Here is a 24,812-nt window from a genome sequence, read left to right as displayed (position 1 = left end):
GCGGAGGTCTTAACGTTGACGTTATTGTGTTGATGTTGGCGGAGGTCTTAACATCGACGTTATTGTGTTGATGTTAGTTGGCGGAGGTCTTAACGTTGATGTTATTGTGTTGACGTTAGTTGGCGGAGGTCTTAACGTTGACGTTATTGTGTTGATGTTGGCGGAGGTCTTAATGTTGACGTTATTGTGTTGATGTTGGTGGAGGTCTTAACGTTGACGTTATTGTGTTGATGTTGGCAGAGGTCTTAATGTTGACGTTATTGTGTTGATGTTGGTGGAGGTCTTAACGTTGACGTTATTGTGTTGATGTTAGTTGGTGGAGGTCTTAATGTTGACGTTATTGTGTTGATGTTGGCGGAGGTCTTAACGTTGACGTTATTGTGTTGATGTTCTCTTAACATCACGTTATTGTGTTGATGTTGGCGGAGGTCTTAACGTTGATGTTATTGTGTGATGTTAGTTGGCGGAGGTCTTAACGTTGGTTATTGTGTTGATGTTAGTTGGCGGAGGTCTTAACGTTGATGTTATTGTGTTGATGTTGTTGGCGGAGGTCTTAACGTTGACGTTATTGTGTTGATGTTAGTTGGCGGAGGTCTTAACGTTGATGTTATTGTGTTGATGTTGGTGGAGGTCTTAACGTTGATGTTATTGTGTTGATGTTAGTTGGCGGAGGTCTTAACGTTGATGTTATTGTGTTGATGTTAGTTGGCGGAGGTCTTAACGTTGATGTTATTGTGTTGATGTTAGTTGGCGGAGGTCTTAACGTTGATGTTATTGTGTTGATGTTGGCGGAGGTCTTAACGTTGATGTTATTGTGTTGATGTTGGCGGAGGTCTTAACGTTGATGTTATTGTGTTGATGTTAGTTGGCGGAGGTCTTAACGTGTTATTGTGTTGATGTTAGTTGGCGGAGGTCTTAACGTTGACGTTATTGTGTTGATTGTGGCGGAGGTCTTAACGTTGATGTTATTGTGTTGATGTTGTTGGCGGAGGTCTTAACGTTGATGTTATTGTGTTGATGTTAGTTGGCGGAGGTCTTAACGTTGATGTTATTGTGTTGATGTTGTTGGCGGAGGTCTTAACGTTGATGTTATTGTGTTGATGTTGGCGGAGGTCTTAACGTTGATGTTATTGTGTTGATGTTAGTTGGCGGAGGTCTTAACGTTGACGTTATTGTTGATGTTAGTTGGCGGAGGTCTTAACGTCGACGTTATTGTGTTGATGTTGGTTGGCGGAGGTCTTAACGTTGACGTTATTGTGTTGATGTTGGCGGAGGTCTTAACGTTGACGTTATTGTGTTGATGTTGGCGGAGGTCTTAACGTTGACGTTATTGTGTTGATGTTGGCGGAGGTCTTAACGTTGACGTTATTGTGTTGATGTTGGCGGAGGTCTTAACATCGACGTTATTGTGTTGATGTTAGTTGGCGGAGGTCTTAACGATGTTATTGTGTTGATGTTAGTTGGCGGAGGTCTTAACGTTGATGTTATTGTGTTGATGTTGGCGGAGGTCTTAACGTTGACGTTATTGTGTTGATGTTGGCGGAGGTCTTAACGTTGATTGTGTTGATGTTGGCGGAGGTCTTAACGTTGATGTTATTGTGTTGATGTTAGTTGTTAGGTCTTAACGTTGACGTTATTGTGTTGATGTTAGTTGGCGGAGGTCTTAATGACGTTATTGTGTTGATGTTGGCGGAGGTCTTATTGTTATTGTGTTGATGTTGGCGGAGGTCTTAACGTTGATGTTATTGTGTTGATGTTGGCGGAGGTCTTAACGTTGATGTTATTGTGTTGATGTTGGCGGAGGTCTTAACATTGATGTTATTGTGTTGATGTTGGTTAACGTGGAGGTCTTAACGTTGACGTTATTGTGTTGATGTTGGCGGAGGTCTTAACGTTGACGTTATTGTGTTGATGTTAGTTGGCGGAGGTCTTAACGTTGACGTTATTGTGTTGATGTTGGTTGGAGGTCTTAACGTTGACGTTATTGTGTTGATGTTAGTTGGCGGAGGTCTTAACGTTGACGTTATTGTGTGATGTTGGCGGAGGTCTTAACGTTGACGTTATTGTGTTGATGTTGGCGGAGGTCTTAACGTCGACGTTATTGTGTTGATGTTAGTTGGCGGAGGTCTTAACGTTGATGTTATTGTGTTGATGTTAGTTGGCGGAGGTCTTAACGTTGACGTTATTGTGTTGATGTTAGGTCTTAATGTTGACGTTATTGTGTTGATGTTGGTGGAGGTCTTAACGTTGACGTTATTGTGTTGATGTTGGCAGAGGTCTTAATGTTGACGTTATTGTGTTGATGTTGGTGGAGGTCTTAACGTTGACGTTATTGTGTTGATGTTAGTTGGTGGAGGTCTTAATGTTGACGTTATTGTGTTGATGTTGTTGGCGGAGGTCTTAACGTTGACGTTATTGTGTTGATGTTGGGGAGGTCTTAACGTTGATGTTATTGTGTTGATGTTGGCGGAGGTCTTAATGTTGACGTTATTGTGTTGATGTTAGTTGGCGGAGGTCTTAACGTTGACGTTATTGTGTTGATGTTGGCGGGGTCTTATTGTGTTATTGTGTTGATGTTAGTTGGCGGAGGTCTTAACGTTGATGTTATTGTGTTGATGTTGGTTGGCGGAGGTCTTAACGTTGACGTTATTGTGTTGATGTTGGTTGGAGGTCTTAACGTTGATGTTATTGTGTTGATGTTAGTTGGTGGAGGTCTTAACGTTGACGTTATTGTGTTGATGTTGGTGGAGGTCTTAACGTTGATGTTATTGTGTTGATGTTAGTTGGCGGAGGTCTTAACGTTGACGTTATTGTGTTGATGTTAGTTGGCGGAGGTCTTAACGTTGATGTTATTGTGTTGATGTTGTTGGTGGAGGTCTTAACGTTGACGTTATTGTGTTGATGTTGGCGGATGTTATTGTGTTGATGTTGGCGGAGGTCTTAACGTTGATGTTATTGTGTTGATGTTGGCGGAGGTCTTAACGTTGATGTTATTGTGTTGATGTTAGTTGGCGGAGGTCTTAACGTCTGATGTTATTGTGTTGATGTTAGTTGGCGGAGGTCTTAACGTTGACGTTATTGTGTTGATGTTGGCGGAGGTCTTAACGTTGACGTTATTGTGTTGATGTTAGTTGGCGGAGGTCTTAACGTCGATGTTATTGTGTTGATGTTGGCGGAGGTCTTAACGTTGTTATTGTGTTGATGTTGGTGGAGGTCTTAACGTTGATGTTATTGTGTTGATGTTAGTTGGCGGAGGTCTTAACGTTGATGTTATTGTGTTGATGTTGGCGGAGGTCTTAACGTTGACGTTATTGTGTTGATGTTAGTTGGCGGAGGTCTTAACGTTGACATTATTGTGTTGATGTTAGTTGGCGGAGGTCTTAACGATTGTGTGATGTTAGTTGGCGGAGGTCTTAACGTTGACGTTATTGTGTTGATGTTAGTTGGCGGAGGTCTTAACGTTGATGTTATTGTGTTGATGTTAGTTGGCGGAGGTCTTAACGTTGACGTTATTGTGTTGATGTTGGCGGAGGTCTTAACGTTGACGTTATTGTGTTGATGTTGTTGCGGAGGTCTTAACGTTGACGTTATTGTGTTGATGTTGGTTGGAGGTCTTAACGTTGATGTTATTGTGTTGATGTTAGTTGGCGGAGGTCTTAACGTTGATGTTATTGTGTTGATGTTAGTTGGCGGAGGTCTTAACGTTGACGTTATTGTGTTGATGTTAGTTGGCGGAGGTCTTAACGTTGATGTTATTGTGTTGATGTTAGTTGGCGGAGGTCTTAACGTTGACGTTATTGTTGATGTTAGTTGGCGGAGGTCTTAACGTTGACGTTATTGTGTTGATGTTGGTTGGCGGAGGTCTTAACGTTGACGTTATTGTGTTGATGTTGGTTGGCGGAGGTCTTAACGTTGATGTTATTGTGTTGATGTTAGTTGGTGGAGGTCTTAACGTTGACGTTATTGTGTTGATGTTGGCGGAGGTCTTAACGTTGATGTTATTGTGTTGATGTTAGTTGGCGGAGGTCTTAACGTTGACGTTATTGTTGATGTTGTTGGCGGAGGTCTTAACGTTGATGTTATTGTGTTGATGTTGTTGGTGGAGGTCTTAACGTTGACGTGTTGATGTTGGCGGAGGTCTTAACATCGACGTTATTGTGTTGATGTTGGCGGAGGTCTTAACGTTGATGTTATTGTGTTGATGTTGGCGGAGGTCTTAACGTTGATGTTATTGTGTTGATGTTAGTTGGCGGAGGTCTTAACGTTGACGTTATTGTGTTGATGTTGGCGGAGGTCTTAATGTTGACGTTATTGTGTTGATGTTAGTTGGCGGAGGTCTTAACGTTGACGTTATTGTGTTGATGTTGGCGGAGGTCTTAACGTTGACGTTATTGTGTTGATGTTGGCGGAGGTCTTAACGTTGACGTTATTGTGTTGATGTTGGCGGAGGTCTTAACGTTGACGTTATTGTGTTGATGTTGGCGGAGGTCTTAACGTTGACGTTATTGTGTTGATGTTGGCGGAGGTCTTAACGGTTATTGTGTTGATGTTGGCGGAGGTCTTAACGTTGATGTTATTGTGTTGATGTTAGTTGGCGGAGGTCTTAACGTTGACGTTATTGTGTTGATGTTGGCGGAGGTCTTAATGTTGACGTTATTGTGTTGATGTTGGTGGAGGTCTTAACGTTGGCGTTATTGTGTTGATGTTGGCAGAGGTCTTAATGTTGATTATTGTGTTGATGTTGGTGGAGGTCTTAACGTTGATGTTATTGTGTTGATGTTAGTTGGTGGAGGTCTTAATGTTGACGTTATTGTGTTGATGTTGGCGGAGGTCTTAACGTTGACGTTATTGTGTTGAGTTTGGCGGAGGTCTTAACATCGACGTTATTGTGTTGATGTTGGCGGAGGTCTTAACGTTGACGTTATTGTTGATGTTAGTTGGCGGAGGTCTTACCGTCGACGTTATTGTGTTGATGTTGGTTGGCGGAGGTCTTAACGTTGACGTTATTGTGTTGATGTTGGTTGGCGGAGGTCTTAACGTTGATGTTATTGTGTTGATGTTGGCGGAGGTCTTAACGTTGATGTTATTGTGTTGATGTTGGCGGAGGTCTTAACGTCGATGTTATTGTGTTGATGTTGGCGGAGGTCTTAACATCGACGTTATTGTGTTGCTGTTAGTTGGCGGAGGTCTTAACGTTGACGTTATTGTGTTGATGTTGGCGGAGGTCTTAACGTTGATGTTATTGTGTTGATGTTAGTTGGCGGAGGTCTTAACGTTGATGTTATTGTGTTGATGTTAGTTGGCGGAGGTCTTAACGTTGACGTTATTGTGTTGATGTTAGTTGGCGGAGGTCTTAACGTTGATGTTATTGTGTTGATGTTAGTTGGCGGAGGTCTTAATGTTGACGTTATTGAGTTGATGTTAGTTGGCGGAGGTCTTAATGTTGATGTTATTGTGTTGATGTTGGCGGGGGTCTTAACGTTGATGTTATTGTGTTGATGTTAGTTGGCGGAGGTCTTAACGTTGACGTTATTGTTGATGTTAGTTGGCGGAGGTCTTAACGTCGACGTTATTGTGTTGATGTTGGTTGGCGGAGGTCTTAACGTTGACGTTATTGTGTTGATGTTGGTTGGCGGAGGTCTTAACGTTGATGTTATTGTGTTGATGTTAGTTGGCGGAGGTCTTAACGTTGACGTTATTGTGTGATGTTAGTTGGCGGAGGTCTTAACGTTGATGTTATTGTGTTGATGTTAGTTGGTGGAGGTCTTAACGTTGACGTTATTGTGTTGATGTTGGCGGAGGTCTTAACATCGACGTTATTGTGTTGATGTTGGCGGAGGTCTTAACGTTGATGTTATTGTGTTGATGTTAGTTGGTGGAGGTCTTAACGTTGATGTTATTGTGTTGATGTTAGTTGGCGGAGGTCTTAACGTTGACGTTATTGTGTTGATGTTGGCGGAGGTCTTAATGTTGACGTTATTGTGTTGATGTTAGTTGGCGGAGGTCTTAACGTTGACGTTATTGTGTTGATGTTGGCGGAGGTCTTAACGCGTTGATGTTGTCTTAACGTTGACGTTATTGTGTTGATGTTGGCGGAGGTCTTAACGTTGACGTTATTGTGTTGATGTTGGCGGAGGTCTTAACGTTGACGTTATTGTGTTGATGTTGGCGGAGGTCTTAACATCGACGTTATTGTGTTGATGTTAGTTGGCGGAGGTCTTAACGTTGATGTTATTGTGTTGACGTTAGTTGGCGGAGGTCTTAACGTTGACGTTATTGTGTTGATGTTGGCAGAGGTCTTAATGTTGACGTTATTGTGTTGATGTTGGTGGAGGTCTTAACGTTGACGTTATTGTGTTGATGTTGGCAGAGGTCTTAATGTTGACGTTATTGTGTTGATGTTGGTGGAGGTCTTAACGTTGACGTTATTGTGTTGATGTTAGTTGGTGGAGGTCTTAATGTTGACGTTGTTGTGTTGATGTTGGCGGAGGTCTTAATGTTGACGTTATTGTGTTGATGTTGGCGGAGTTCTTAACATCGACGTTATTGTGTTGATGTTGGCGGGGGTCTTAACGTTGACGTTATTGTTGATGTTAGTTGGCGGAGGTCTTAACGTTGACGTTATTGTGTTGATGTTGGCGGAGGTCTTAACGTTGATGTTATTGTGTTGATGTTGGCGGAGTTCTTAACATCGACGTTATTGTGTTGATGTTGGCGGAGGTCTTAACGTTGATGTTATTGTGTTGATGTTAGTTGGTGGAGGTCTTAACGTTGACGTTATTGTGTTGATGTTGGCGGAGGTCTTAACGTTGATGTTATTGTGTTGATGTTGGCGGAGGTCTTAACGTTGATGTTATTGTGTTGATGTTGGCGGAGGTCTTAACATCGACGTTATTGTGTTGATGTTGGCGGAGGTCTTAACGTTGACGTTATTGTGTTGATGTTGGCAGAGGTCTTAACGTTGATGTTATTGTGTTGATGTTGGCGGAGGTCTTAACGTTGACGTTATTGTGTTGATGTTGGCGGAGGTCTTAACATCGACGTTATTGTGTTGATGTTAGTTGGCGGAGGTCTTAACGTTGATGTTATTGTGTTGACGTTAGTTGGCGGAGGTCTTAACGTTGACGTTATTGTGTTGATGTTGGCGGAGGTCTTAATGTTGACGTTATTGTGTTGATGTTGGTGGAGGTCTTAACGTTGACGTTATTGTGTTGATGTTGGCAGAGGTCTTAATGTTGACGTTATTGTGTTGATGTTGGTGGAGGTCTTAACGTTGACGTTATTGTGTTGATGTTAGTTGGTGGAGGTCTTAATGTTGACGTTATTGTGTTGATGTTGGCGGAGGTCTTAACGTTGACGTTATTGTGTTGATGTTGGCGGAGGTCTTAACATCGACGTTATTGTGTTGATGTTGGCGGAGGTCTTAATGTTGACGTTATTGTGTTGATGTTAGTTGGCGGAGGTCTTAACGTTGACGTTATTGTTGATGTTAGTTGGCGGAGGTCTTAACGTCGACGTTATTGTGTTGATGTTGGTTGGCGGAGGTCTTAACGTTGACGTTATTGTGTTGATGTTGGTTGGCGGAGGTCTTAACGTTGATGTTATTGTGTTGATGTTAGTTGGTGGAGGTCTTAACGTTGACGTTATTGTGTTGATGTTGGCGGAGGTCTTAACGTTGATGTTATTGTGTTGATGTTAGTTGGCGGAGGTCTTAACGTTGATGTTATTGTGTTGATGTTGGTGGAGGTCTTAACGTTGACGTTATTGTGGTGATGTTGGCGGAGGTCTTAACGTTGATGTTATTGTGTTGATGTTAGTTGGCGGAGGTCTTAACGTTGATGTTATTGTGTTGATGTTGGTTGGCGGAGGTCTTAACGTTGACGTTATTGTGTTGATGTTGGCGGAGGTCTTAACGTTGATGTTATTGTGTTGATGTTGGCGGAGGTCTTAACGTTGATGTTATTGTGTTGATGTTGGCGGAGGTCTTAACGTCGATGTTATTGTGTTGATGTTGGCGGAGGTCTTAACATCGACGTTATTGTGTTGCTGTTAGTTGGCGGAGGTCTTAACGTTGACGTTATTGTGTTGATGTTGGCGGAGGTCTTAATGTTGACGTTATTGTGTTGATGTTGGTGGAGGTCTTAACGTTGACGTTATTGTGTTGATGTTGGCAGAGGTCTTAATGTTGACGTTATTGTGTTGATGTTGGTGGAGGTCTTAACGTTGACGTTATTGTGTTGATGTTAGTTGGTGGAGGTCTTAATGTTGACGTTATTGTGTTGATGTTGGCGGAGGTCTTAACGTTGACGTTATTGTGTTGATGTTGGCGGAGGTCTTAACATCGACGTTATTGTGTTGATGTTGGCGGAGGTCTTAATGTTGACGTTATTGTGTTGATGTTAGTTGGCGGAGGTCTTAACGTTGACGTTATTGTTGATGTTAGTTGGCGGAGGTCTTAACGTCGACGTTATTGTGTTGATGTTGGTTGGCGGAGGTCTTAACGTTGACGTTATTGTGTTGATGTTGGTTGGCGGAGGTCTTAACGTTGATGTTATTGTGTTGATGTTAGTTGGTGGAGGTCTTAACGTTGACGTTATTGTGTTGATGTTGGCGGAGGTCTTAACGTTGATGTTATTGTGTTGATGTTAGTTGGCGGAGGTCTTAACGTTGATGTTATTGTGTTGATGTTGGTGGAGGTCTTAACGTTGACGTTATTGTGGTGATGTTGGCGGAGGTCTTAACGTTGATGTTATTGTGTTGATGTTAGTTGGCGGAGGTCTTAACGTTGATGTTATTGTGTTGATGTTGGCGGAGGTCTTAACGTTGATGTTATTGTGTTGATGTTGGCGGAGGTCTTAACGTTGATGTTATTGTGTTGATGTTGGCGGAGGTCTTAACGTCGATGTTATTGTGTTGATGTTGGCGGAGGTCTTAACATCGACGTTATTGTGTTGCTGTTAGTTGGCGGAGGTCTTAACGTTGACGTTATTGTGTTGATGTTGGCGGAGGTCTTAACGTTGATGTTATTGTGTTGATGTTAGTTGGCGGAGGTCTTAACGTTGATGTTATTGTGTGATGTTAGTTGGCGGAGGTCTTAACGTTGACGTTATTGTGTTGATGTTGGTTGGCGGAGGTCTTAACGTTGACGTTATTGTGTTGATGTTGGTTGGCGGAGGTCTTAACGTTGATGTTATTGTGTTGATGTTGGCGGGGGTCTTAACGTTGATGTTATTGTGTTGATGTTAGTTGGCGGAGGTCTTAACGTTGATGTTATTGTTGATGTTAGTTGGCGGAGGTCTTAACGTCGACGTTATTGTGTTGATGTTGGTTGGCGGAGGTCTTAACGTTGACGTTATTGTGTTGATGTTGGTTGGCGGAGGTCTTAACGTTAATGTTATTGTGTTGATGTAAGTTGGCGGAGGTCTTAACGTTGACGTTATTGTTGATGTTAGTTGGCGGAGGTCTTAACGTTGATGTTATTGTGTTGATGTTAGTTGGTGGAGGTCTTAACGTTGACGTTATTGTGTTGATGTTGGCGGAGGTCTTAACATCGACGTTATTGTGTTGATGTTGGCGGAGGTCTTAACATCGACGTTATTGTGTTGATGTTGGCGGAGGTCTTAACGTTGATGTTATTGTGTTGATGTTAGTTGGCGGAGGTCTTAACGTTGACGTTATTGTGTTGATGTTGGCGGAGGTCTTAATGTTGACGTTATTGTGTTGATGTTAGTTGGCGGAGGTCTTAACGTTGACGTTATTGTGTTGATGTTGGCGGAGGTCTTAACGTTGACGTTATTGTGTTGATGTTGGCGGAGGTCTTAACGTTGACGTTATTGTGTTGATGTTGGCGGAGGTCTTAACATCGACGTTATTGTGTTGATGTTAGTTGGCGGAGGTCTTAACGTTGATGTTATTGTGTTGACGTTAGTTGGCGGAGGTCTTAACGTTGACGTTATTGTGTTGATGTTGGCAGAGGTCTTAACGTTGACGTTATTGTGTTGATGTTGGTGGAGGTCTTAACGTTGACGTTATTGTGTTGATGTTGGCAGAGGTCTTAATGTTGACGTTATTGTGTTGATGTTGGTGGAGGTCTTAACGTTGACGTTATTGTGTTGATGTTAGTTGGTGGAGGTCTTAATGTTGACGTTGTTGTGTTGATGTTGGCGGAGGTCTTAACATCGACGTTATTGTGTTGATGTTGGCGGGGGTCTTAACGTTGACGTTATTGTTGATGTTAGTTGGCGGAGGTCTTAACGTTGACGTTATTGTGTTGATGTTGGCGGAGGTCTTAACGTTGATGTTATTGTGTTGATGTTAGTTGGCGGAGGTCTTAACGTTGACGTTATTGTTGATGTTAGATGGCGGAGGTCTTAACGTTGATGTTATTGTGTTGATGTTAGTTGGTGGAGGTCTTAACGTTGACGTTATTGTGTTGATGTTGGCGGAGGTCTTAACGTTGATGTTATTGTGTTGATGTTGGTTGGCGGAGGTCTTAACGTCGACGTTATTGTGTTGATGTTGGCGGGGGTCTTAACGTTGATGTTATTGTGTTGATGTTAGTTGGCGGAGGTCTTAACGTTGACGTTATTGTTGATGTTAGTTGGCGGAGGTCTTAACGTTGACGTTATTGTGTTGATGTTGGCGGAGGTCTTAACGTTGATGTTATTGTGTTGATGTTAGTTGGCGGAGGTCTTAATGTTGACGTTATTGTTGATGTTAGATGGCGGAGGTCTTAACGTTGATGTTATTGTGTTGATGTTAGTTGGTGGAGGTCTTAACGTTGACGTTATTGTGTTGATGTTGGCGGAGGTCTTAACGTTGATGTTATTGTGTTGATGTTAGTTGGCGGAGGTCTTAACGTTGACGTTATTGTTGATGTTAGATGGCGGAGGTCTTAACGTTGATGTTATTGTGTTGATGTTAGTTGGTGGAGGTCTTAACGTTGACGTTATTGTGTTGATGTTGGCGGAGGTCTTAACATCGACGTTATTGTGTTGATGTTGGCGGAGGTCTTAATGTTGATGTTATTGTGTTGATGTTGGCGGAGGTCTTAACGTTGACGTTATTGTGTTGATGTTGGCGGGGGTCTTAACGTTGATGTTATTGTGTTGATGTTAGTTGGCGGAGGTCTTAACGTTGACGTTATTGTTGATGTTAGTTGGCGGAGGTCTTAACGTCGACATTATTGTGTTGATGTTGGTTGGTGGAGCTCTTAACGTTGATGTTATTGTGTTGATGTTAGTTGGTGGAGGTCTTAACGTTGACGTTATTGTGTTGATGTTGGCGGAGGTCTTAACGTTGATGTTATTGTGTTGATGTTAGTTGGCGGAGGTCTTAACGTTGATGTTATTGTTGATGTTAGATGGCGGAGGTCTTAACGTTGATGTTATTGTGTTGATGTTAGTTGGTGGAGGTCTTAACGTTGACGTTATTGTGTTGATGTTGGCGGAGGTCTTAACATCGACGTTATTGTGTTGATGTTGGCGGAGCTCTTAACGTTGATGTTATTGTGTTGATGTTAGTTGGAGGAGGTCTTAACATTGATGTTATTGTGTTGATGTTAGTTGGCGGAGGTCTTAACATCGATGTTAGTTGGCGGAGGTCTTAACATCGACGTTATTGTGTTGATGTTAGTTGGCGGAGGTCTTAACGTTGACGTTATTGTGTTGATGTTGGCGGAGGTCTTAACATCGACGTTATTGTGTTGATGTTAGTTGGCGGAGGTCTTAACATCGATGTTAGTTGGCGGAGGTCTTAACATCGACGTTATTGTGTTGATGTTAGTTGGCGGAGGTCTTAACGTTGATGTTATTGTGTTGATGTTAGTTGGCGGAGATCTTAACGTTGACGTTATTGTGTTGATATTGGCGGAGGTCTTAACGTTGATGTTATTGTGTTGATGTTAGTTGGCGGAGATCTTAACGTTGACGTTATTGTGTTGATATTGGCGGAGGTCTTAACGTTGATGTTATTGTGTTGATGTTAGTTGGCGGAGGTCTTAACGTTCGTTATTGTTGATGTTAGTTGGCGGAGGTCTTAACGTTGACGTTATTGTTGATGTTAGTTGGCGGAGGTCTTAACGTCGATGTTATTGTGTTGATGTTAGTTGGCGGAGATCTTAACGTTGACGTTATTGTGTTGATATTGGCGGAGGTCTTAACGTTGATGTTATTGTGTTGATGTTAGTTGGCGGAGGTCTTAATGTTGATGTTATTGTGTTGATGTTTGCGGGGGTCTTAACGTCGACGTTATTGTGTTGATGTTAGTTGGCGGAGGTCTTAACGTTGACATTATTGTTGATGTTAGTTGGCGGAGGTCTTAACGTCCGTTATTGTTGATGTTAGTTGGCGGAGGTCTTAACGTTGACGTTATTGTTGATGTTAGTTGGCGGAGGTCTTAACGTTGACGTTATTGTGTTGATGTTGGCGGAGGTCTTAACGTTGACGTTATTGTGTTGATGTTGGCAGAGGTCTTAATGTTGACGTTATTGTGTTGATGTTGGTTGGTGGAGGTCTTAATGTTGATGTTATTGTGTTGATGTTAGTTGGCGGAGGTCTTAACATCAACGTTATTGTGTTGATGTTAGTTGGCGGAGGTCTTAACGTTGACGTTATTGTGTTGATGTTGGCGGAGGTCTTAATGTTGACGTTATTGTGTTGATGTTGGTTGGTGGAGGTCTTAATGTTGATGTTATTGTGTTGATGTTAGTTGGCGGAGGTCTTAACATCAACGTTATTGTGTTGATGTTAGTTGGCGGAGGTCTTAACGTAGACGTTATTGTGTTGATGTTAGTTGGCGGAGGTCTTAACATTGATGTTATTGTGTTGATGTTAGTTGGCGGAGGTCTTAACATCGACGTTATTGTGTTGATGTTAGTTGGTGGAGGTCTTAATGTTGACGTTATTGTGTTGATGTTGGCGGAGGTCTTAATGTTGATGTTATTGTGTTGATGTTGGCGGAGATCTTAATGTTGATGTTATTGTGTTGATGTTAGTTGGCGGAGGTCTTAATGTTGATGTTATTGTGTTGATGTTAGTTGGCGGAGGTCTTAACGTCGACGTTATTGTGTTGATGTTAGTTGGCGGAGGTCTTAATGTTGATGTCATTGTGTTGATGTTGGTTGGCGGAGGTCTTAATGTTGATGTTATTGTGTTGATGTTGGCGGAGGTCTTAACATCGACGTTATTGTATTGATGTTAGTTGGCGGAGGTTTTAATGTTGACGTTATTGTGTTGATGTTAGTTGGCGGAGGTCTTAATGTTGATGTTATTGTGTTGATGTTAGTTAACAAGGCAGTTAACCCACTGTTCCCCTGAACAAGGCAGTTAACCCACTGTTCCCCTGAACAAGGCAGTTAACCCACTGTTCCCCTGAACAAGACAGTTAACCCACTGTTCCCCTGAACAAGGCAGTAATAACTCACTGTTCCCCTGAACAAGGCAGTAATAACCCACTGTTCCCCTGAACAAGGCAGTAATAACCCACTGTTCCCCTGAACAAGGCAGTAATAACCCACTGTTCCCCTGAACAAGGCAGTAATAACCCACTGTTCCCCTGAACAAGGCAGTAATAACCCACTGTTCCCCTGAACAAGGCAGTAATAACCCACTGTTCCCCTGAACAAGGCAGTAATAACCCACTCTTCCCCTGAACAAGGCAGTAATAACCCACTGTTCCCCCGAACAAGGCAGTAATAACCCACTGTTCCCCCGAACAAGGCAGTAATAACCCACTGTTCCCCCGAACAAGGCAGTAATAACCCACTGTTCCCCTGAACAAGGCAGTAATAACCCACTGTTCCCCTGAACAAGGCAGTAATAACCCGCTGTTCACCTGAACAACGCAGTTAAATCCACTGTTCCCCTGAACAAGGCAGTTATAACCCACTGTTCCCCTGAACAAAGCAGTTAACCCACTGTTCCCCTGAACAAGGCAGTAATAACCCACTGTTCCCCTGAACAAGGCAGTTAATCCACTGTTCCCCTGAACAAGGCAGTAATAACCCACTGTTCCCCTGAACAAGGCAGTAATAACCCACTGTTCCCCTGAACAAGGCAGTTAACCCACTGTTCCCCTGAACAAGGCAGTAATAACCCACTGTTCCCCTGAACAAGGCAGTAATAACCCACTGTTCCCCTGAACAAGGCAGTAATAACCCACTGTTCCCCTGAACAAGGCAGTAATAACCCACTGTTCCCCTGAACAAGGCAGTTAACCCACTGTTCCCCTGAACAAGGCAGTTAACCCACTGTTCCCCTGGACAAGGCAGTTTAACCACAGTTCCCCTGAACAAGGCAGTAATAACCCACTGTTCCCCTGAACAAGGCAGTTAATCCGCTGTTCCCCTGAACAAGGCAGTTAATCCGCTGTTCCCCTGAACAAGGCAGTAATAACCCACTGTGCCCCTGAACAACGCAGTTAACCCACTGTTCCCCTGAACAAGGCAGTAATAACCCACTGTTCCCCTGAACAAGGCAGTAATAACCCACTGTTCCCCTGAACAAGGCAGTTAATCCACTGTTCCCCTGAACAAGGGTAGTTAATCCACTGTTCCCCTGAACAAGGCAGTAATAACCCACTGTTCCCCTGAACAAGGCAGTTAATCCACTGTTCCCCTGAACAAGGCAGTTAATCCACTGTTCCCCTGAACAAGGCAGTTAATCCACTGTTCCTAGGCCGTCATTGAAAATAACAATTTGTTCTTAACCGACTTTCCTAGTTAAATAAAATTAGAGCAGTAAAAATACATGTTTTGTCATAACCGTGATAAATGGTCTGATATACCATGACTGTCAGCCAATCAGCATTCAGGACTGGAACCACACAGTTTATAAATAATAATAAACCTGTTGTTACATACTTGTTGTAGACCGTTTTTAAATAATGACCGTAACATGTTATCCTCCCCACTGCTGGTCTCTGAAGCGATAGCTAAGATGTTGGTCCGTTGTCAATCAATCAAATATATTTATATCATCTGATATCACAAAGTGCTGTACAGAAACCCAGCCTAAAACCCCAAACGGCAAGCAATGCAGGTGTCGAAGCACGGTGGCTAGGACAATCTCTGTATGTGTGTGTGTGTTGTAGTTTGTGTGTAATGGACAGTATTATGTTTGACCAGGTGCTGATCTCGGAGGCGATAGCGAAGATGCTGGTCCAGGACCTCCAGCCTGCCTCCCTGGTGGCTCTCAGAGGATTCAGAGAGTTACTGCAGCTGTTAGAGCCTCGCTATACCCCCGAGCCCCCCAGATACCTCCACACCCAGCTCCTCCCAGCCTACGCCTACCAGGCCCAGCTGGCCACCAGACAGGCCCTGGCCTCAGCCCTCTCTCTCAGCCTCTCTGTCTCCCTCTGGAGGGGTTTCCTTGGGACCGCAGCAGGGGTTAACACTGGGTATGTACTCTAAGCCTAACTCTAGGGTACGGGCAGGTCTCAGGTTTCACTACATTTGATCACTAACATTTTGAAGCTGAGCCCTTTCCTCGTCCTCTGCTGCACAGTACAGTCATATCTGATCATAACATGGTGTCAGAAGTGCTTCCACCTCATTAAATATCAGACAGGAGAGATTATTTCACAGGAAATGTTGCTGGACTGTTAGTGATAAAAAGTAGCTAACAGCTCTCATCATTGAGCAGCCCGAGCAGAGCTGTTGCTATGGAAACTCAGACTCAGAGCCTCCATGAGCTGAATGCATGCAGAGTGAGCTCCCTGAGCACAGGGAGCGAGTGGCAGTCAGAGCGGAGCAGCTAATGGATTTACTAACAGGAAGTTATTTCGGTCTTCGGGCCGGGCCTTAAATTTGGCTGAAACAATGGGGCCTGAATGTCGCGGGTAGGGCTTGGGCTTAAAATTCATACTCGTGCATGGTGATTTTAGCCATGCACAGTAGAGCCATCTCTGTAATATGTCTGTCCTACTGTCCTACTCAGGGTGCCATTTGGAACCCATACCTAATATTTTCCTATATAGTGCACTAGTTAATGACACCCTGTTTCCTATATAGTGCACTAGTTAATGACACCCTGTTTCCTATATAGTTAACTAGTTAATGACACCCTGTTTCCTATATAGTACACTAGTTAATGACACCCTGTTTCCTATATAGTGCACTAGTTAATGACACCCTGTTTCCTATATAGTGCACTAGTTAATGACACCCTGTTTCCTATATAGTGCACTAGTTAATGACACCCTGTTTCCTATATAGTGCACTAGTTAATGACACCCTGTTTCCTATATAGTGCACTAGTTTGACACCCTGTTTCCTATATAGTGCACTAGTTAATGACACCCTGTTTCCTATATAGTGCACTAGTTAATGACACCCTGTTTCCTATATAGTGCACTAGTTAATGACACCACTGTTTCCTATATAGTGCACTAGTTAATGACACCCTGTTTCCTATATAGTGCACTAGTTAATGACACCCTGTTTCCTATATAGTGCACTAGTTAATGACACCCCTGTTTTAATGACCTATATAGTGCACTAGTTAATGACACCCTGTTTCCTATATAGTGCACTAGTTAATGACACCCTGTTTCCTATATAGTGCACTAGTTAATGACACCCTGTTTCCTATATAGTACACTAGTTAATGACACCCTGTTTCCTATATAGTGCACTAGTTAATGACACCCTGTTTCCTATATAGTGCACTAGTTAATGACACCCTGTTTCCTATATAGTGCACTAGTTAATGACACCCTGTTTCCTATATAGTGCACTAGTTAATGACACCCTGTTTCCTATATAGTGCACTAGTTAATGACACCCTGTTTCCTATATAGTGCACTAGTTAATGACACCCTGTTTCCTATATAGTGCACTAGTTAATGACACACTGTTTCCTATATAGTGCACTAGTTAATGACACCCTGTTTCCTATATAGTGCACTAGTTAATGACACCCTGTTTCCTATATAGTGCACTAGTTAATGACACCCTGTTTCCTATATAGTGCACTAGTTAATGACACCCTGTTTCCTATATAGTTAATGACACTAGTTAATGACACCCTGTTTCCTATATAGTGCACTAGTTAATGACACCCTGTTTCCTATATAGTGCACCCTAGTTAATGACACCCTGTTTCCTATATAGTGCACTAGTTAATGACACCCTGTTTCCTATATAGTGCACTAGTTAATGACACCCTGTTTCCTATATAGTGCACTAGTTAATGACACCCTGTTTCCTATATAGTGCACTAGTTAATGACACCCTGTTTCCTATATAGTGCACTAGTTAATGACACCCCCTGTTTCCTATATAGTGCACTAGTTAATGACACCCTGTTTCCTATATAGTGCACTAGTTAATGACACCCTGTTTCCTATATAGTGCACTAGTTAATGACACCCTGTTTCCTATATAGTGCACTAGTTAATGACACCCTGTTTCCTATATAGTGCACTAGTTAATGACACCCTGTTTCCTATATAGTGCACTAGTTAATGACACCCTGTTTCCTATATAGTGCACTAGTTAATGACACCCTGTTTCCTATATAGTGCACTAGTTAATGACACCCTGTTTCCTATATAGTGCACTAGTTAATGACACCCTGTTTCCTATATAGTGCACTAGTTAATGACACCCTGTTTCCTATATAGTTAGTTAATGACACCCTGTTTCCTATATAGTGCACTAGTTAATGACACCCTGTTTCCTATATAGTGTTAATGACACCCTGTTTCCTATATAGTTAGTTAATGACACCCTGTTTCCTATATAGTGCACTAGTTAATGACACCCTGTTTCCTATATAGTGCACTAGTTAATGACACCCTGTTTCCTATATAGTGCACTAGTTAATGACTGTTTCCTATATAGTTAGTTAATGACACCCTGTTTCCTATATAGTGCACTAGTTAATGACACCCTGTTTCCTATATAGTGCACTAGTTAATGACACCCTGTTTCCTATATACCTATAGTGCACTAGTTAATGACACCCTGTTTCCTATATAGTGCACTAGTTAATGACACCCTGTTTCCTATATAGTGCACTAGTTAATGACACCCTGTTTCCTATATAGTGCACTAGTTAATGACACCCTGTTTCCTATATAGTGCACTAGTTAATGACACCCTGTTTCCTATATAGTGCACTAGTTAATGACACCCTGTTTCCTATATAGTGCACTAGTTAATGACACCCTGTTTCCTATATAGTGCACTAGTTAATGACACCCTGTTTCCTATATAGTGCACTAGTTAATGACACCCTTTTCCTAATGAATGACACCCTGTTTCCTATATAGTGCACTAGTTAATGACACCCTGTTTCTGTTTCCTATATAGTGCACTAGTTAATGACACCCTGTTTCCTATATAGTGCACTAGTTACACCTGTTTCCTATATAGTGCACTAGTTAATGACACCCTGTTTCCTATATAGTGCACTAGTTAATGACACCCTGTTTCCTATATAGTGCACTAGTTAATGACACCCTGTTTCCTATATAGTGCACTAGTTACACCCTGACACCCTGTTTCCTATATAGTGCACTAGTTAATGACACCCTGTTTCCTATATAGTGCACTAGTTAATGACACCCTGTTTCCTATATAGTGCACTAGTTAATGACACCCTGTTTCCTATATAGTGCACTAGTTAATGACACCCTGTTTCCTATATAGTGCACTAGTTAATGACACCCTGTTTCCTATATAGTGCACTAGTTAATGACACCCTGTTTCCTATATAGTGCACTAGTTAATGACACCCTGTTTCCTATATAGTGCACTAGTTAATGACACCCTGTTTCCTATATAGTACACTAGTTAATGACACCCTGTTTCCTATATAGTGCACTAGTTAATGACACCCTGTTTCCTATATAGTGCACTAGTTAATGACACCCTGTTTCCTATATAGTGCACTAGTTAATGACACCCTGTTTCCTATATAGTGCACTAGTTTGACACCCTGTTTCCTATATAGTGCACTAGTTAATGACACCCTGTTTCCTATATAGTGCACTAGTTAATGACACCCTGTTTCCTATATAGTGCACTAGTTAATGACACCCTGTTTCCTATATAGTGCACTAGTTAATGACACCCTGTTTCCTATATAGTGCACTAGTTAATGACACCCTGTTTCCTATATAGTGCACTAGTTAATGACACCCTGTTTCCTATATAGTGCACTAGTTAATGACACCCTGTTTCCTATATAGTGCACTAGTTAATGACACCCTGTTTCCTATATAGTACACTAGTTAATGACACCCTGTTTCCTATATAGTGCACTAGTTAATGACACCCTGTTTCCTATATAGTGCACTAGTTAATGACACCCTGTTTCATATAGTGCACTAGTTAATGACACCCTGTTTCCTATAGTGCACTAGTTAATGACACCCTGTTTCCTATATAGTGCACTAGTTAATGACACCCTGTTTCCTATATAGTGCACTAGTTAATGACACCCTGTTTCCATATAGTGACTAGTTAATGACACCCTGTTTCCTATATAGTGCACTAGTTAATGACACCCTGTTTCCTATATAGTACACTAGTTAATGACACCCTGTTTCCTATATAGTGCACTACTTAATGGGAATAGCATGCCGTCATCTAGGGTTGTTCATTATGTGTCCTCCTACCCGTCCTGCAGGTACCTGGGGGTGACCTGCCACTTCCTGTCGTCTGATTGGCAGATGCGTTCCGCCCTGCTGGCCTGCCTGCCTCTGGTTGGTGGGCTCTCGGCCAATCGCGTGCTAGCAGAGTTCGAGGAGGTGTGTGTGGCGCACGGCGTTTCGGGCCGAGCGTTCCGTGTCGTGGCTGACCCATTTCCCTCTGAAACTCACCCCTCTTGCCGCCTACCAGGGTTCTGTATCCACGGCAACCCGGGAGATGATGCAGACGAGGAAGAGGAGGAGAGTGGGGATGAAGGAGGAGAGAGGGAAGGAGAGGTAGAACAGGAGGACTGGTGGGAGGGAGGTCTGGGGTCTGGCAGGATAGACTGTTTCTGTTGTTCTCTGGGTCAGTGTGTGAGAGATGGGCTGCTCTCCTCCTCACCTCTCCTCTCCTCCACCCTGGCTAAAGCCTCATCCTTCTATAACTATGTCACCTCCGCCGTGCCACACGACAAACTGGTGGGCCTGTTGGGAGGGGGGTTGGGGGGGGCGGGGAGCAGCAGGGCTGGAGAGCGAGACTGGGCCGTACAACTCAAGGTAAGAAGGACTTAATATAGTCTAGTTACAACATAGAACAGCCTGCTGGTTTAAAAGTGTAAATTATAACAATGCTCTTTTGATTCCATTCTCCTCTCCTCCAGGTGTTGCGTGGTCTTCTGGACTCAGCAGAGTTCTTGGAGGATGTGTCTGACCGGGCTGACCTGGTGCTGAGTGGCCAGGAGGTGGCGCTGCTCAGAGAACTCACAGACACACTGGAACCCTTTACTGAGGCCTGGGACATGGTGCACACACACAGACAGGTGAGAGACAGACACACACACACACAGACAGGTGAGAGACAGACACACAGACAGGTGAGAGACAGACACACAGACAGGTGAGAGACAGACACACAGACAGGTGAGAGACAGACACACAGACAGGTGAGAGACAGACACACAGACAGGTGAGAGACAGACACACAGACAGGTGAGAGACAGACACACAGACAGGTGAGAGACAGACACACAGACAGGTGAGAGACAGACACACAGACAGGTGAGAGACAGACACACAGACAGACAGGTGAGACAGACAGACACACACACAGACAGGTGAGAGACAGACAGACACACACACAGACAGGTGAGAGACAGACAGACAGACACACACACAGACAGGTAAGAGACAGACAGACAGACACACACACAGACAGGTGAGACAGACAGACAGACAGACACACAGACAGGTGAGACAGACAGACAGACACACAGACAGGTGAGACAGACAGACAGACACGCACAGACAGGTGAGAGACAGACAGACACACGCACAGACAGGTGAGACAGACAGACACACGCACAGACAGGTGAGAGACAGACAGACACACGCACAGACAGGTGAGAGACAGACACACGCACAGACAGGTGAGAGACAGACACAGACACACAGACAGGTGAGACAGACAGACAGACACACAGACAGGTGAGACAGACAGACAGACACGCACAGACAGGTGAGAGACAGACAGACACACGCACAGACAGGTGAGACAGACAGACACACGCACAGACAGGTGAGAGACAGACAGACACACGCACAGACAGGTGAGAGACAGACACACGCACAGACAGGTGAGAGACAGACACAGACACACAGACAGGTGAGAGACAGACAGACACGCACAGACAGGTGAGAGACAGACGGACAGACACGCACAGACAGGTGAGAGACAGACAGACAGACACACATGCACAGACAGGTGAGGGACAGACAGACAGACACACATGCGCACAGACAGGTGAGAGACGGACAGACAGGCGAGGCGCACAGACAGGTGAGAGACGCACAGACAGGTGAGATCCAGACACACACACACACAGACAGGTGAGAGACACACAGACAGACAGACAGACAGGTGAGAGACACACAGACAGACAGACAGGTGAGAGACACACAGGCAGACAGGTGAGAGACACACAGGCAGACAGGTGAGAGACACACAGGCAGACAGGTGAGAGACAGACAGACAGACAGACAGACAGACAGACAGACAGACACACAGACACACAGACACACAGACAGACAGGTGAGAGACACACAGGCAGACAGGTGAGAGACACACAGGCAGACAGGTGAGAGACACACAGGCAGACAGGTGAGAGACACACAGGCAGACAGGTGACAGACACACAGGCAGACAGGTGACAGACACACAGGCAGACAGGTGAGAGACACACAGGCAGACAGGTGAGAGACACACAGGCAGACAGGTGAGAGACACACAGACAGGCAGACAGGTGAGAGACACACAGACAGGCAGACAGGTGAGAGACACACAGACAGGCAGACAGGTGAGAGACACACAGACAGGCAGACAGGTGAGAGACACACAGACAGGTGACAGACACACAGACAGACAGACAGGTGACAGACACACAGACAGACAGACAGGTGACAGACACACAGACAGACAGCCAGGTGAGGGACACACAGACAGGTGAGAGACAGACACACAGACAGGTGAGAGACAGACACACAGACAGGTGAGAGACAGACACACAGACAGACAGGTGAGACAGACAGACACACACACAGACAGGTGAGAGACAGACAGACACACACACAGACAGGTGAGAGACAGACAGACAGACACACACACAGACAGGTAAGAGACAGACAGACAGACACACACACAGACAGGTGAGACAGACAGACAGACACACAGACAGGTGAGACAGACAGACAGACACACAGACAGGTGAGACAGACAGACAGACACGCACAGACAGGTGAGAGACAGACAGACACACGCACAGACAGGTGAGACAGACAGACACACGCACAGACAGGTGAGAGACAGACACACGCACAGACAGGTGAGAGACAGACACAGACACACAGACAGGTGAGACAGACAGACAGACACACAGACAGGTGAGAGACAGACAGACACGCACAGACAGGTGAGAGACAGACAGACACGCACAGACAGGTGAGAGACAGACGGACAGACACGCACAGACAGGTGAGAGACAGACAGACAGACACACATGCACAGACAGGTGAGGGACAGACAGACAGACACACATGCGCACAGACAGGTGAGAGACGGACAGACAGGCGAGGCGCACAGACAGGTGAGAGACGCACAGACAGGTGAGATCCAGACACACACACACACAGACAGGTGAGAGACACACAGACAGACAGACAGGTGAGAGACACACAGACAGACAGACAGGTGAGAGACACACAGGCAGACAGGTGAGAGACACACAGGCAGACAGGTGAGAGACACACAGGCAGACAGGTGACAGACACACAGGCAGACAGGTGAGAGACAGACAGACAGACAGACAGACACACAGACACACAGACACACAGACACACAGACACACAGACACACAGACACACAGACAGACAGGTGAGAGACACACAGGCAGACAGGTGAGAGACACACAGGCAGACAGGTGAGAGACACACAGGCAGACAGGTGAGAGACACACAGGCAGACAGGTGAGAGACACACAGGCAGACAGGTGACAGACACACAGGCAGACAGGTGACAGACACACAGGCAGACAGGTGAGAGACACACAGGCAGACAGGTGAGAGACACACAGGCAGACAGGTGAGAGACACACAGACAGGCAGACAGGTGAGAGACACACAGACAGGCAGACAGGTGAGAGACACACAGACAGGCAGACAGGTGAGAGACACACAGACAGGCAGACAGGTGAGAGACACACAGACAGGTGACAGACACACAGACAGACAGACAGGTGACAGACACACAGACAGACAGACAGGTGACAGACAGACAGACAGACAGCCAGGTGAGGGACACACAGACAGGTGAGACAGACAGATTACAGACAGACAGGTGAGAGACACAGACAGGTGAGACAGACAGTTGACAGACAGACAGGTGAGAGACACAAAGACAGACAGGTGACAGACAGACAGGTGAGAGACACAGACAGGTGAGACAGACAGGTGACAGACAGACAGGTGAGAGACACGCAGACAGACAGGTGAGAGACACGCAGACAGACAGGTGAGAGACACGCAGACAGACAGGTGAGAGACACGCAGACAGACAGGTGAGAGACACGCAGACAGACAGGCGAGAGACACGCAGACAGACAGGCGAGAGACACGCAGACAGACAGGCGAGAGACACGCAGACAGACAGGCGAGAGACACGCAGACAGACAGGCGAGAGACACGCAGACAGACAGGCGAGAGACACGCAGACAGACAGGCGAGAGACACGCAGACAGACAGGCGAGAGACACGCAGACAGACAGGCGAGAGACACGCAGACAGACAGGCGAGAGACACGCAGACAGACAGGCGAGAGACACGCAGACAGACAGGCGAGAGACACGCAGACAGACAGGCGAGAGACACGCAGACAGACAGGCGAGAGACACGCAGACAGACAGGCGAGAGACACGCAGACAGACAGGCGAGAGACACGCAGACAGACAGGCGAGAGACACGCAGACAGACAGGCGAGAGACACAGACAGACAGGTGAGATACAGACCAGACAGGTGAGATACAGACAAGACCGGTGAGAGAAAGTGAAAGAGACAGACAGACAGGTGAGAGACACAGACAGACGGGTGAGAGACACAGACAGACGGGTGAGAGACACAGACAGACGGGTGAGAGACACAGACAGACAGACGGGTGAGAGACACACAGACAGGTGACAGACACACAGACAGACAGACAGGTGACAGACAGACAGACAGACAGACAGGTGACAGACAGACAGACAGCCAGGTGAGGGACACACAGACAGGTGAGACAGACAGATTACAGACAGACAGGTGAGAGACACAGACAGGTGAGACAGACAGTTGACAGACAGACAGGTGAGAGACACAAAGACAGACAGGTGACAGACAGACAGGTGAGAGACACAGACAGGTGAGACAGACAGGTGACAGACAGACAGACAGGTGAGAGACACGCAGACAGACAGGTGAGAGACACGCAGACAGACAGGTGAGAGACACGCAGACAGACAGGTGAGAGACACGCAGACAGACAGGGGAGAGACACGCAGACAGACAGGGGAGAGACACGCAGACAGACAGGGGAGAGACACGCAGACAGACAGGGGAGAGACACGCAGACAGACAGGGGAGAGACACGCAG

At 45.0% G+C, this 24,812-nt stretch overlaps 1 protein-coding gene across 3 annotated transcripts in view; it reads left to right on the top strand.

Annotated features, from left to right (window-relative positions):
- The window catches only part of si:dkey-109j17.5, a 70,758-nt gene that overhangs the window by 20,922 nt on the left and 25,024 nt on the right, over positions 1 to 24,812 (top strand). For all 3 annotated transcript variants that reach the window (XM_046344839.1, XM_046344838.1, XM_046344837.1), the window contains exons 3-5: positions 15,125 to 15,396; positions 19,635 to 20,193; positions 20,298 to 20,456. In XM_046344839.1, coding sequence (XP_046200795.1) covers positions 15,125 to 15,396; positions 19,635 to 20,193; positions 20,298 to 20,456 — 990 coding nt within the window. The remainder of the gene's footprint in view (positions 1 to 15,124; positions 15,397 to 19,634; positions 20,194 to 20,297; positions 20,457 to 24,812) is intronic.

This window comes from Oncorhynchus gorbuscha, linkage group LG03 (assembly GCF_021184085.1).
Source record: "Oncorhynchus gorbuscha isolate QuinsamMale2020 ecotype Even-year linkage group LG03, OgorEven_v1.0, whole genome shotgun sequence".
NCBI lineage: Eukaryota > Metazoa > Chordata > Actinopteri > Salmoniformes > Salmonidae > Oncorhynchus > Oncorhynchus gorbuscha.
Note: the sequence above shows the minus strand (reverse complement) of the source record. Positions and strands in the feature narration are given on the sequence as shown.